Raw genomic sequence first — 12,942 nt, 5'->3', positions numbered from 1 at the left:
ATAGGCTTCTCTAAAAAGAAGGGTTTGTCAGTTTTCCCGGGATTGTTTAAAGCAGGAGATAGTGGAACCAGTTGAGGTAAGGATTTCCAGAGGAGGGGAGAAGCTCTGGAGAAGTCCTGGAGGTGAAAATGGGAGGAGGTGGAGAGATAGCTAAAGAGCAGGGTGCCTTGGGAGGAATGAAGAGTACGATTTGGTTGGTATTTTGAGAGTAGATTGGTGATGTAGTTGGGGGCCAAGTTGTGGACAGCTTTGAAAGTTGTTGTTAGAATTTTTAATTTATTTTGTTGGGAGCCAGTGGAGGGATTGATAAATAGGTGTAGCAGATGCTGAATGGTTGGTAAGGTGGATGAGCCTGACAGCGGCATTCATGATGAACTGAATTTGGGATAGCCTATGCAACGGTAAGCCAATGAGGAGGGAGTTGCAGTAATCAAGGCGAGAGGTAACCAGGGAGTGAACTAGAAGCTTTGTGGTGTCATTGGTTAGAAAGGGACATGTTTTGGAGATGTTGGAGTTTAGGGTTATTATTAGAGGTCGACCGATATATCGGCCGATATTTGACGTTTTTTAATTAATCGCCATCGGCCGATTGTGCCGATAAAAAGGCAGATTTGGAACTACAGCGTGACTTGCAAATGACTTCTGTAATAGAAGTCAGTGCAAGTTGCCCAAGTCTTCATAGAAGCGACTTTCCTTCTCTCTGGGCAGGCTGCCCAGAAAAGAGCAAAGAGATACAATGTTTACACTTCTGAATGAATGAACTCAACTCTGTGTGTAGAAGTTCTCAGTTTAACCATTTAAAGACAATCTTTTCTGACACTTGTTGCTTACAAGTAAAAATCCTCTATTTTCTGCCAGAAAATTGCTTAGACCCCCCCCAAAAATTATATATATATTTTTTAGCAGAGATCCTAGGGAATAAAATAGTGGTTGTTGCAATATTTTATGTCACACGCCATTTGCGCAGAGGTCTTTTAAATGCAATTTTTTTTAGGAAAAAAAATACACTAATGATTTTAAAAAAAAAACAGTAAAGTTAGCCCGTTTTTTTTTTTTTTTCGTCCAAAAGTTTTGACTACATATTTTTAATTAACCACTTCAATACAGGGCACTTAAACACCTTCCTGCCCAGACCAATTTTGAGCTTTCAGCGCTGTCGCACTTTGAATGACAATTGCGCGGTCATGCTACACTGTACCCAAATGACATTTTTATAATTTTTTTCCCACAAATAGAGCTTTCTTTTGGTGGTATTTGATCACCTCTGCGGTTTTTATTTTTTGCGCTACAAATAAAAAAATACCGAAAATTTTGAAAAAAAAAGTTTTTTTTTGTTTCAGTTTCAAAACTTTGTAAATAAGTACGTTTTCTCCTTCACTGATGGGGCTACACTGATGGGCACTGATAAGGCGGCACCAATGAAGTGGCACTGATAGGCGGCACTGATGGGCGGCACGGATGGGCAACACGGATGGGCGAGACGGATGGGCAACACGGGTGGACACTGATAGGTGGCACAAATTGGCACTGATAGCTGGCACGGATGGGCGGCACAGATGGGCATGGATAGGCGGCACAGATGGGCACGGATAGGCGGCACAGATGGGCACGGATAGGCGGCACAGGTGGGCACTGATAGGCGGCACAGGTGGGCACTGATAGGCGGCACAGGTGGGCACTCATAGGCGGCACAGGTGGGCACTCATAGGCGGCACAGGTGGGCACTCATAGGCGGCATTGGTGTTATACTATAGTAATGGATGCCAATCAGTGCCAAACAATAATGCATGCCAATCAGTGATGCCCATTGTGGGCACTGATTGCCATCCATTATGGGCACTGATTGGCACCCATTGTGCTGACTGGCATCCCTGGTGGTCTAGGGAGGATTACCTTTTCCCTGGTGGTCTGGTGGCGTCCCTGGTGGTCCAGTGTGGGCATCCTCGGGGGGGCTGTGCTGATAATCGATCAGCACAGACCCCCCTGTCAGAGGAGCAGCCGATCGGCTCTCCTCTACTCACGTCTGACAGACGCGAGTGAGGGAAAGCCGATCACCGGCTCTTCCCATTTACACTGTGATCAGCCGTGATTGGACACGGCTGATCACGTGGTAAAGAGTCTCCGTCGGAGACTCTTTACCAAGATCGTAGTTGCCGGGTGTCAAACTGACACCCCGCAACAACGATCGCCGCGATGCGCGCCCCCGGGGGTGCGCAGCGGCTCATAATCCTGATCACGTCATATGACGTCCGGTCAGGATTATGCAACCACTTTGCAGCCGTCAATTGCCTATAGGGTGGGCGGCAAGTGGTTAATATATAGTTTTTTTTTTTTGTTTTTTGCCAAATCGCATTGCATGTGCTTCGGCAGTGGTGCCCATTAATATCAATGGGTAGGAATGGTGGAGGAGCGGCATACACCACTTTAAACGTGCTGCTTGCAGGACTTTTTTTAACATCTTGCCAGTGCATCTCCTCAGTGTGAAAGCACTCAGGCTTCCACACAGACTGCAGGGGAGCCATTTTGCAGGCACTTAACAGTGTGAAAGGTGTCAGTGTGAAAGGTGTCTGTTAGATTTTATGAGGTTAAGGGGGATAAAAAAAAGGAAAAAATAAATAAAAAAAATCTGCCTAACATATCTGCCCAAAAAAAATCGGCATCATATATCGGCCATCGGCCGCCATGATTTCTAAATATCGGCATCGGCCAGAGAAAAACCCATATCGGTCGACCTCTAGTTATTACCTAGCACCCTGGCATGAGGGGACAGACTGGTATTTTTTTTTTTATTGAGAAGTCAGTGAAAGGGGCAGATTGGAGAGAAAATATAATGAGCCTGGTTTTGGATAGATTGAGTTTGACTAAGTGTTGTGACACCCAGACTGATGGGTCTGTTAAATCATTTGTGATGCCTGAGGAGACTGATGGGGTAAGCTGAGGGGTAGAGAGATAGATTTGGGTGTCATCAACATAAAAATTGTATTGGAAGCCATGGCAGGCTATCAGCTGACCTAGAGAGGAGGACGAGAATAGGAAAGGGTTCAAGGACGGAGCCTTGGGGGGGGGGGAGGGACCCTGGGAGAAAAAGGAAGGGAAGAGGTGGAGGAGGCAGAGTTGTGACATGGAAGGTGCAATGAGATAGGTAAGATGAGAACCAAAGAAGAGTAGGGTCGTGGAGACCAAGAAAGGGAAGGTTTTTGAGGAGGAGGGGGTGGTCAACTGTCAAAAGCAGTAGAGAGGTTCAAGAAAAATAGTGCAGACTAGGGACAGTTGGTTAGCCGTTAGTAAATCATTGATTACTTCTCATCCATATAAAATTCCTCTTTTGATTTTATTTTTTTTATTTTTTTCAGGGAGTAAATCGTTTAAAGTAACAATCAAAGCCCTCTCCAACAAGGAATACATCCGAATTCATGTTCCTGACCCCCTGGATAGGAATGACGGCTCTTTCCTGATGAGGTACCGAATGTATGGCAGTGCCATGGAGGGATTGCTGATTGAAGTCCTTCACAAGGACAAGCATGTCGCTCAATCTCCTTATATACTTAAAGGTATTGAAAAAGGATCTTATTGTATTGTGGCTGTGTGTATACAGTTAGGTCCATATATATTTTGCCACCAGAATAAAATTAAAATGAAACAATCCAAATAAATTTGAAGGGCAGACTTTCAGCTTTAATTCAAGGGGTTGAACATAAAAATCAAGTAAAAATTTTAGGAACTGCAACCATTTATATACATGGTCCTCCCGATTTGTGGGTAAAAAAAAAAATGGTTGCTGTTCCTAAAATTTGTACTTGATATTTATGTTCAACCCCTTGAACTAAAGCTGAAAGTCTGCCCTTTCTAATTTATCTGGATATAATCATAAATAAAATGTTCATTTGTATTGTTCTGTTGAGAATCTATTTCTTTTCCTTCAAAAGCTCCTGGGTTTCTTTTGCAGTGTGTTTTGGATCATTGTCCATCTTTGCTGTGAAGTGCCATCAAATCCAGTTTTCTGAATTTTGGCTGACAGTATATCTCTAAACACTGCAGAATTCATTCAGCTGCTTCTGTCTTCTGTCACATCATCAATAAACACCAATGACCCAGTGCCACTGGAAGCCATGCATGCCCATGCCATCACACTGCCTCTGCCATGTTTCACAGATTACGTTGTGTGCTTTGGATCATGAGCTGTTCCAAGCCTTCTCCCCACTTTTTTCTTCCCGTCATTCTGGTACAGATTAATCTTGGTTTCATCCGTCCAAAGAATGCTTTTCCAGAACTGGTCTCTGGTCTGGCTTTTTTAGATGTTTTTTTTTGGCAAAGTCTTACCTGGCTATTCTATTCTTCAGGCTTATGAATGGTTTGCACCTTGTGGTAAACCATTCATTTGATGGTGAAATCCATAAAACCATTCATTTGCTCTCTTGAAGTCCTCTCTTGATTGTAGTCTATGACAATGATACACCTACTTCCTGGAGAGTGTCCTTCACTTGTCTGGATGCTGTGAATGGGTTTTCCTGCGATCATTCACCACTGTTGTCTTCGGTGAACGTCCAGTTCTTTTTATGTTGCTGAGCTCACCAGTGCATTCCTGAGAATGTACCATACTGTTGATCTGCTCGCTCCTAATGTTGCTGCTATCTCTCTGATGGAGTTTTCATTTTTGAAGCCTTACAATGGCCTGTTTCACTTACATGGACAGCTCCTTTGAACGCATGATGTAGGTTCACAGCAAAAGTACCAAATGCAAATACCACACTTAGAATCAACTCTAGACCTTTTACCTGCTTAATTGATGAACTCTCAAGTTTAATTTGTGTGTACATCCGAATCGGAGGAAGGTTTAGGAACTACAGCCCTTAAGAATAGCCACCCCCCCTTTTTCAAGGGACCAAAAGTAATTGGACAATTGAATCAAAAGCTGTTTCATGGCCAGGTGTGAAAGTGGTCTAATTGATGAAGAAATAACAAAGGAGTAGCCCACACCTGGCCATGAAACAGCTTTTGATTCAATTGTCCAATTAGTTTTGGTCCCTTGAAAAAGGGGGGGTGGCTATTCTTAAGGGCTGTAGTTCCTAAACCTTCCTCCGATTTGGATGTATACACAAATTAAACTTGAGAGTGTGCACTTTTAGCCCATATCCATTATATAACTATAGCTTGAATATGTTTTTTAGTAAATACAAATACCTGGAAAAAAAAAACTAATATTGTGTCCAAATATATATGGACCTCCTGTGCCTTTTTTCATAACGTAATGTAGCGGCGGCTCCTGAAGAGCACACGCTATGCGTTTTTTTTTTTTTTTAAAGTTATGCCTGAACTGCAGTTTGGTTTGGATACAATTGTCTAAATTTGGACTTCAGCATCAGTCTGACTGGACTGTGAGATGTTCAGCCTGGCCACAGGGGGCACTGTCTCTTCTGGCAGGTATGGAACTATGGTCTGGTTAGGTGCTTAAGTTACTCTCTCTTGGAGCCCGCCCAGTGGGAGTGGCGCTCTTGCTGTGCTTTCTGAGAGAGGGTATTTAGGATGCGGACGTCACGTGGTTCGGGGTTCCGGTCCAGAATGTTGTACTGACTTCATGGTCCTGGTCCTCCTGACCAGCCCCCAGGAAGGCTATGGCCTGGGGTGCGGATCCACCCAATCTTGATGTCTTGGGGCTGGCTAGCCCGAGTCAAGGAAACGAAGGAAACATTCTGAGGTGTTTGGGTGGCGTCTTTGGTTTGGGAGAGACCCAGTGACTTCACGCTATCCAGGGGAGGACTCTTCAGAAGAAGGCCACGTACGGGTTGGTTTCTTAGTAAGAGCCTGGAGGAGCTGGAGTACCCAAGAGAATCTGGTCTCGTGGATATCGCCAAGCTGGCTGAAAGATCCAGTTATCGTACGAGTGTTCTTCAAGTTTAGTTTTCCTACGTGTTCTACAACAATGTCTGTGGCAGAGACTTGTTCCTGAGTAAGCACCTTGTTGGTTGCTAGGCCTTGTGAGAGAAGGACTGTCCAACTTGAGTGATCGTCCAGTTGCGATTGGCTATTCTCTGGATGCAGTCAAAGTAAGCAAGTTCCTTAATACATGACTTTGACACTAAGCGTACCTGAACTTCCTTTCCAACCCTCTGATCCCATTTTAAGAGACTGTTCATTGTCTACGTTCTGCAAATAAAATCCCTTTGAGTGGATCTTTTGTCAGTCTCTCGAGTTACTGGGCCATCTACCACGGGACACCCCTAGACGTGAAGTGAGGAGGAAAGAAGGTAACGATAAGCCCAAATCTAACCAGCGGCTCCTTCGGGGGTTAGTGCTACAATAAAATTAATAAGAAAAAAATCAGCAGAGGGGTAAACTCTCATAATGGCCACAGCAGGTGTGCAGACTTTGAATTTATCAATAGGCACCAAAAATTTTTTGAAACTTTTAGATGGTTTAATACTGCAGCATCTACCAAAAACAAATATATCTGTTTTGGGTTGACTCACCTTTTAAAGATGCTGAATCTGTGGAAGATGTGACTGAAAAAGAAGGCAGAGTGCAAAAGAATAGTCACCAGTATTGTCTGTGCTCGATCTGCTGCTGATCATTTCCCCCGTTACTGTCTTACCATGTCTTGTTCTGTACTGTGTCTGAGGAGGCAGCCCTCTTGTAAAGGAGCAGTGCTTTGGCTCCTTATATCAGAGTTGTCCCTCCTGATGATCGGTAATATGATGATTGGTGGAAGAATATTCAAGAGGCAGCAAGAAAGGTGTAGGAAGCGCAGATTTACAGAACAAACAAAGCAGCAGCAGGGGGATGCATGCAGGTTGTCAGGCATAGATTTCTCTCCAGCAAGGAGAACAGGGAGCATGACAGTAGTGACATCACCAGATCTTGCTCCAAATGTAATGACAATAGCAGTCAGAGGCACAGTACCTTGGATCTCGCATTGTAAATATAGAGTTATGAAGCTGCAGTCACATGAGTGCCTATTCCTTCCTCGCATACCAGGAAGTTCTCTGCTATTTTTCAGAAGACATTCCAGACAATATAAGTTTTGTGTAATTCCTGCAGAATAGGCTCACAAATCTCTATACAAAAATGGAGGGGGAAATTGGCACTGGACATGTGTGAACCTAGCCTAAGAGGGGAATTCCCCTCACTTTGTATAGATTCTCTCTCACTTCTTGTTGCATTTCTTGGACAGGAAGTGAAGGATAATTTCTACAATGGTAAAAAAAAAGAAGTGATAAGCCCCCTGCCAGCAGACCCCCACAACTGGCCAGGGTTGTGGGGAAGAGGCCCTTGTCCCCATCACCATGGAGACGGGGTGCTTTGGGGGGGCAGAGCAGAGCCCGCCTTTTAACCAGCTATTGTTAAAGACGCCAGTGGCCACCAGCTCCAACATTTTACATCTGAAGTGTATCTGGAAATCGTAGTTGAAAAGCTGCTTTGGAAATTTGCAGTGAAAACGAAGGGGAAATTCGCACCGGACATGTGTGAGCCTAGCCTAAGTGGGGAATTTTCCTCACCTTGTATAGATTCTCTTTCACTTCTTGTTGCATTTCTTTGACAGGAAGTGAAGGATAATTTGTCCAATGGTACCAAAAAAAAAACCCAAAAACCTCTTCCCTATGCTGTCAAAAACTAAAAGGAAAAATGTTTGCCTATATATATATATTAATCGCATCAGACCTTGCTGCCGAAGAAGCTTGCAGACTTTGTTCAAACATGTTGACACACACTCACTAGTGTTCAGTTGCCAACCCACCAGCGTGCTTTTGAATACTGCAGGACCCCAGAAGTGCAAGGCAGTAGTGCTAACCGACTATCTGCTATGCTGTCCTTTCAAATCATTAAAGTGGATTTGTGTGTTGCATAATGATTTATAATAATCCGAAACCACACAGAAACCATCAAGATAATTATTTAAAGGCTGCTTTGAAACCTAATATTTCAGCATTGTCTCTCAACAATATTATTTAAAGGTGTGGTAAGACAGTAATATTTCCTGCTACTTAATATCTTTTGGCCTTTGTCTTGGCTTGTTCCAGTATTTGGAGAGGATGAACTTGATTAATAAAGGAGGAAACCAGGTAAGACTTCATGTACACGGCTGCTGGTAACTGGATGTTTAGGAGCAGTTGGGCGTTTTTTCAGCTGCCCCTAAACTCTCCTCTGTTATCTTCTCAGTACATGTACACCTGGTAGTTTCTAGGCAATTGAGTTTAGAAGCATTTTTTAGAAAGCAAATAAATACGTTTAGGACGGATGTGCAGAGGCATTTGAAAAACCTGTAGCAGCTTGTAAACTCAGTAATTCGCGTTTAGTTTACAGGCGTTTTAAATTTTTGACTGTTTGAAAAAAAAAAAACGCTTCTAAATGCAAACGTGGCAAATGTTAAATGTCGGTTACTATCCGTCAACTTAAATTGTTCAGGAGATGTTGTAAAACGTCCCGTGTACATTAAGCCTAATTGAAAACCAGGTATACTGATTTCAAATCTTTCACATTATACAAAAAGAAAATTGGGCTAACTTTACTGTGTTTGTTTTTTTTTTTTTTAATTCATTAAAGTAATCTTTTCCAAAAAAATTGCATTTGAAAGACCGCTGCACAAATACAGTGTGACATAAAATATTGCAACAACCACCATTTTATTCCCTAGGGTCTCTACTAAAAAAAAATTATATATAATGTTTGGGGGTTCTAAGTAATGTCTAGCAATTTCTTGCAAAACAAATGATTTTAACTTGAAAACAACAACTGTCAGAAAAGGGTTTAGTGTTTAAGTAGTTTAACGTTCCTAATTTACATACAGAAGTCTATTCCTTTGATGTAAAAGACAAATTGATACAATGTTTGTTTAGACTTAAAGTGGGGTACCCCCTAAAAAAAAAAAATTAAAAGTCAGCAGCTACAAATACTGCAGCTGCTGACTTTTAATAATCGGACACTTACCTGTCCCAGGGTCCAGCGATGCGGGGGAACGAAGCCCCCCCCCTCGTTCCCCGCTCTGCTCGCGGCGCCGTCATGCGTACTGTGGGCACCCACTGCGCATGTGCGAGAGGCGCAGGGTGCCGTGATACGCCGTACAGTCACCTGGGACACATGACAGATCCCAGGTGAATGTGCGGCGCGAGGGGAAGTGATGCCACCAGCCCGGGCAAGGAAGAAGGCAGACTACGAGGGACCCCTAGCAACAGGTATTTAGAGGTGAGTAAAAAAAAATTTTTTTGCCAATTTTTTTTTTTTTTAACAAATTTAAGCAACTTTTTATTTTTTGGTGGCAACACCACTTTAACATTCCACTGATATAATGTTTTAAAACTTGGCAGACTGCCCAGACTTTGACTTTTGACATCTGAGAGCAGAGAGAAAATTCTCTGCATACCAAAGATTGGAAACCTGTTGTCAAGATCACAAGGGGAAAAAAAACGCGATAACAATTCTTGACGATTAATCATGCAGCTCTAGTGTCTATGCCCTCTTCTTCTTTTTTTTCTTTGGTACAATTGTTTTTTGCCAACACCCACCCATTCATAGTGGGGATAGCACCGCCATGTGCTGAACTGGTGAGATTCCCAAGATTAAATTTTTTATTTTTTTTTGTATTTTCTGTAGGCTGAATTCTGTGATCTCTGTTTAAGGTGATTAATATCTTTAAGTATTACCCTTGCTCATTACTTTTATGTAAAAAAAGTACATCTGATGCTAGATTAACATAAACATACTTGCTATATAAAAGTTTTATGTATTTTATTCTTTCCTTTAGGGCCTGTTTATCATGAATACTGTGCCTGTCCTGAAGAAGACCCCGAAGTTTGGTTACAAACTTTGTCATGCCCCACCGAAGAGTCACAGATCTCCGAAGACTTTGCACCTTTCCCCAGTATAGACCTGAACAGAATGCTGGAAGAAGTTCCTCGGAGATTTGCGGAAAATCGAGGAGCCATTGTACATTACACAATTCTTGATAATCAAATCTATCGGCGCTCCCTGGGCAAGTACACAGACTTCAAAATGTTCTCAGATGAGATATTGCAGTCATTGGCAAGAAAGGTACCAGTATACCAAGATTCCTTCCAATATCAAATGATTTGTTCTTTTCCCCAAGCTGAGAACAAGGCTTGGCCAGTTATTTTTAGATCTTGACAGTTTACATTTAATAGAAATGTGATTGTTGCCTAGGGGGCAGATGCTTGTGTGTATGATTCACCCACTTGCAGCGGTGTCTGAAGCTCTGAGAAATGAATAACAAAAAAAATCACTTGTTTTAGGTACTACTGCCTGATGTAGAATTCTATATCAATGTTGGGGACTGGCCAGTGGAACACAGAAAGGTCAATGAGACTCCTGGGCCACTGCCGATGATTTCTTGGTGCGGATCTACTGACTCCAGAGACATCATACTTCCAACATATGACATCACTCACTCTACTTTAGAAACCCTCCGTGGTGTCACCAATGACCTCCTCTCTATCCAGGGTCACACTGGTAAGATTATCATCTTTTGTTGACCATACAATCCCATATTGTATATATGTCATAAATCAATGCTTTTTTTATTAAAGTAGTTGTAAAGGCAGAAGTTTTTTTTTTTTTTTTTTTTCATTTTAATGCATTATATGCATTCCGATAAAAAACCTTCTGTGTGTAGCACCCCCCTAATTACCTACCTGAGCCCCTTCTCTCTCCAGCGATGTCCACGATTCCCCTCAGCCATCCAGGACACTCCTACTGATTGGCTGAGACAGAGCAGTGGTGCCATTGGCTCCCGCGCTGTCAGTCAAAGTCAGTCAGCCAATCGGATGAGAGAGGCGGTGGGGCCAGGTTGGGGCTCCGCGTCTGAATGGATAAGTGGAGCTCTGACTCGGCTTCAGTGTCCACTGTAGCAAGCTGCTGGCTGAGGGGCACTCAAAGGAGGGAGGAGCTAGGAGCAGAAAAGAGGGACCCGAGAAGAGGAGGATCCAGGCTTCTTTGTGCAAAACCAACTGCACAGGGGAGGTAAGTATAACATGATTTTTTATTTTTTTTCTAAACAAGCCTTTACAATCACTTTAAGGGGATGTCTTTGGAATTCCATGGGCATGTTTTTATATTTATAGAAAAACAAAATAATGCCTAAAAATCTATTGTGTATATACTCTCAATCTCCCTAAACCATACCCCATGTAACTAATCGCTGCAGTCCAAAAAATGTAACTGACTGCGGTCATATGACACTCCAGGTCCCAAATCTTCTTTTTCTTTTCTGCCAAGTGGTCGGGTCCCTCTTCTTAAAGTGTTCACATTGCTGGGTCTGTGATGTGAACACTTCTTATCGAATGTCAAGTGGCCTCTCAAGATCCAAGAGACTGAAGAGCAGATGATGTCATGACAAAGGGACTTGTTGGCGCGGACACAGCTTGTAACCACAAGGGGCCCTAGTGAGAAAACCAGTTGGCAGACTAAAAGAAACACACATGCAGGTTCTGGGGTAGTCTGGATGAAAAGGAGAGAACTGGCTGGCAGGTTCTCTCAGGATTAGTAAGTCCTCGTTTGAGAGTCAAAAATACTTTGGGCAGAAAAGAGTCTCCAAACCCTGATTACAGGGACTTAGGGGTTAACCCACTGGCAAGGGAGGCTTGAAAATCAGCAAACAGTTGTCTAAGCCCTTGTACACACGGTCGGAGATTCCGACAAACAAATCCGTCGGATTTTGTCCGACGGATTTTGTCCGAAACTGTTGCATACACACGGTCGGACAAAGTTGTCAGAAAATCAGATGTGATTACGTTATTTCGTTACGACGGGACTACGTTCACGCTAGTAGCCAATAGCTTTGGTGTAGGAATTTGATCTGAGCATGCGTGGCACTTTGTCCGATCGGAATTCTCTACACATGATCGGAGTATGTCCGATCGGAGCACTTTGTTGGAAAATTTTACCAACAAGTTGGAAAACTTGGTCCGTCAGATACTCCGACGGAAACAGTCCGATATAGACCACACACAGTCGGAATATCCTACAAAACGGTCCGATCGGACACATTCCGTCGGAATCTCCGACCGTGTGTACAAGGGCTATGAGTTAGTGTTTTGAGGGGTTCACAGCTGAACAACTCTGTTTTGCTGCTCTCCTCTAGTTTTCCCTATACCCTGAAGTCAACAGGAACCCTAAACCCAAGTGTGAGACTGATATATTGGTGGTGAGATTTTGGCCATATTATATATATATATATATATATATATATATATATTATATATATATATATATATATATACATATACATATATATATATATATATATATATATATATATATATATATATAATTATAGTATTTAAATGAATGGGCCGCCGTGCCTGTGCAAATGCGACACACAGGGAATGCCAGAGTGTTGTGCACCCATCCTAAATTTTGGCTGTCATTCTGACAGCCGGGAACTGCAGGGAAAATTGTCAGGGGCAAGCCGCAGTGGGTGGGGGGTGATACAGGGCTTGCTCCCTATGCTCTGTGTTCTTTGGTGAAATTTTTTAGGGTATACCTAGCATGCCTAAGGTACAAGTACTGTAATAATTTTATGTACTTCTTTAATGCTTATGCTACAAAAAACGAATAGGGGAATTGAACAATAACACAAAAAGTCTCACATTTTTTCATAATTAGGGAAAACATAACTAGTGAGGAGCAAAAAGGAAGGAATTAATTATTAGAAATGACTAATAACAAGGCGTTAATTAGAGTTAAATAATACAGACTTTTTTTTAAAAAACTTTTTTTATTTTACATTTTATGCATTAGAAATGCTTGCAAAAGTGCAGGTAGTTATTTTGAGAACCTAAACTAGCATCTTTGTATTAAGGATCAGGAATGTGGATGTAGGCTACAAATGAATCATTTACTCCAGGATACATTGTTTTTTTTTTTTTTTCACCTGCTTTTTGGCACAGACACTGATAAAGCACTGTTGACTGCTAAAGTTGGAATTTCTCTGTA

At 42.4% G+C, this 12,942-nt stretch overlaps 1 protein-coding gene across 1 annotated transcript in view; it reads left to right on the top strand.

The window, feature by feature from the left end:
* Window positions 1–12,942, top strand: part of POGLUT3 (protein O-glucosyltransferase 3) — a 39,654-nt gene that overhangs the window by 11,631 nt on the left and 15,081 nt on the right. Inside the window, exons 2-4 of the mRNA XM_077483962.1 lie at window positions 3,354–3,551; window positions 9,737–10,023; window positions 10,242–10,458. Coding sequence (XP_077340088.1) covers window positions 3,354–3,551; window positions 9,737–10,023; window positions 10,242–10,458 — 702 coding nt within the window. The remainder of the gene's footprint in view (window positions 1–3,353; window positions 3,552–9,736; window positions 10,024–10,241; window positions 10,459–12,942) is intronic.

Source organism: Lithobates pipiens, unplaced genomic scaffold (assembly GCF_037356315.1).
Source record: "Lithobates pipiens isolate NorthernLeopardFrog02 unplaced genomic scaffold, aLitPip1_a1.2 Scaffold_16, whole genome shotgun sequence".
In the NCBI taxonomy this organism is placed as follows: Eukaryota; Metazoa; Chordata; class Amphibia; order Anura; family Ranidae; genus Lithobates; species Lithobates pipiens.
This window is presented reverse-complemented; position numbering and strand designations above follow the sequence as displayed.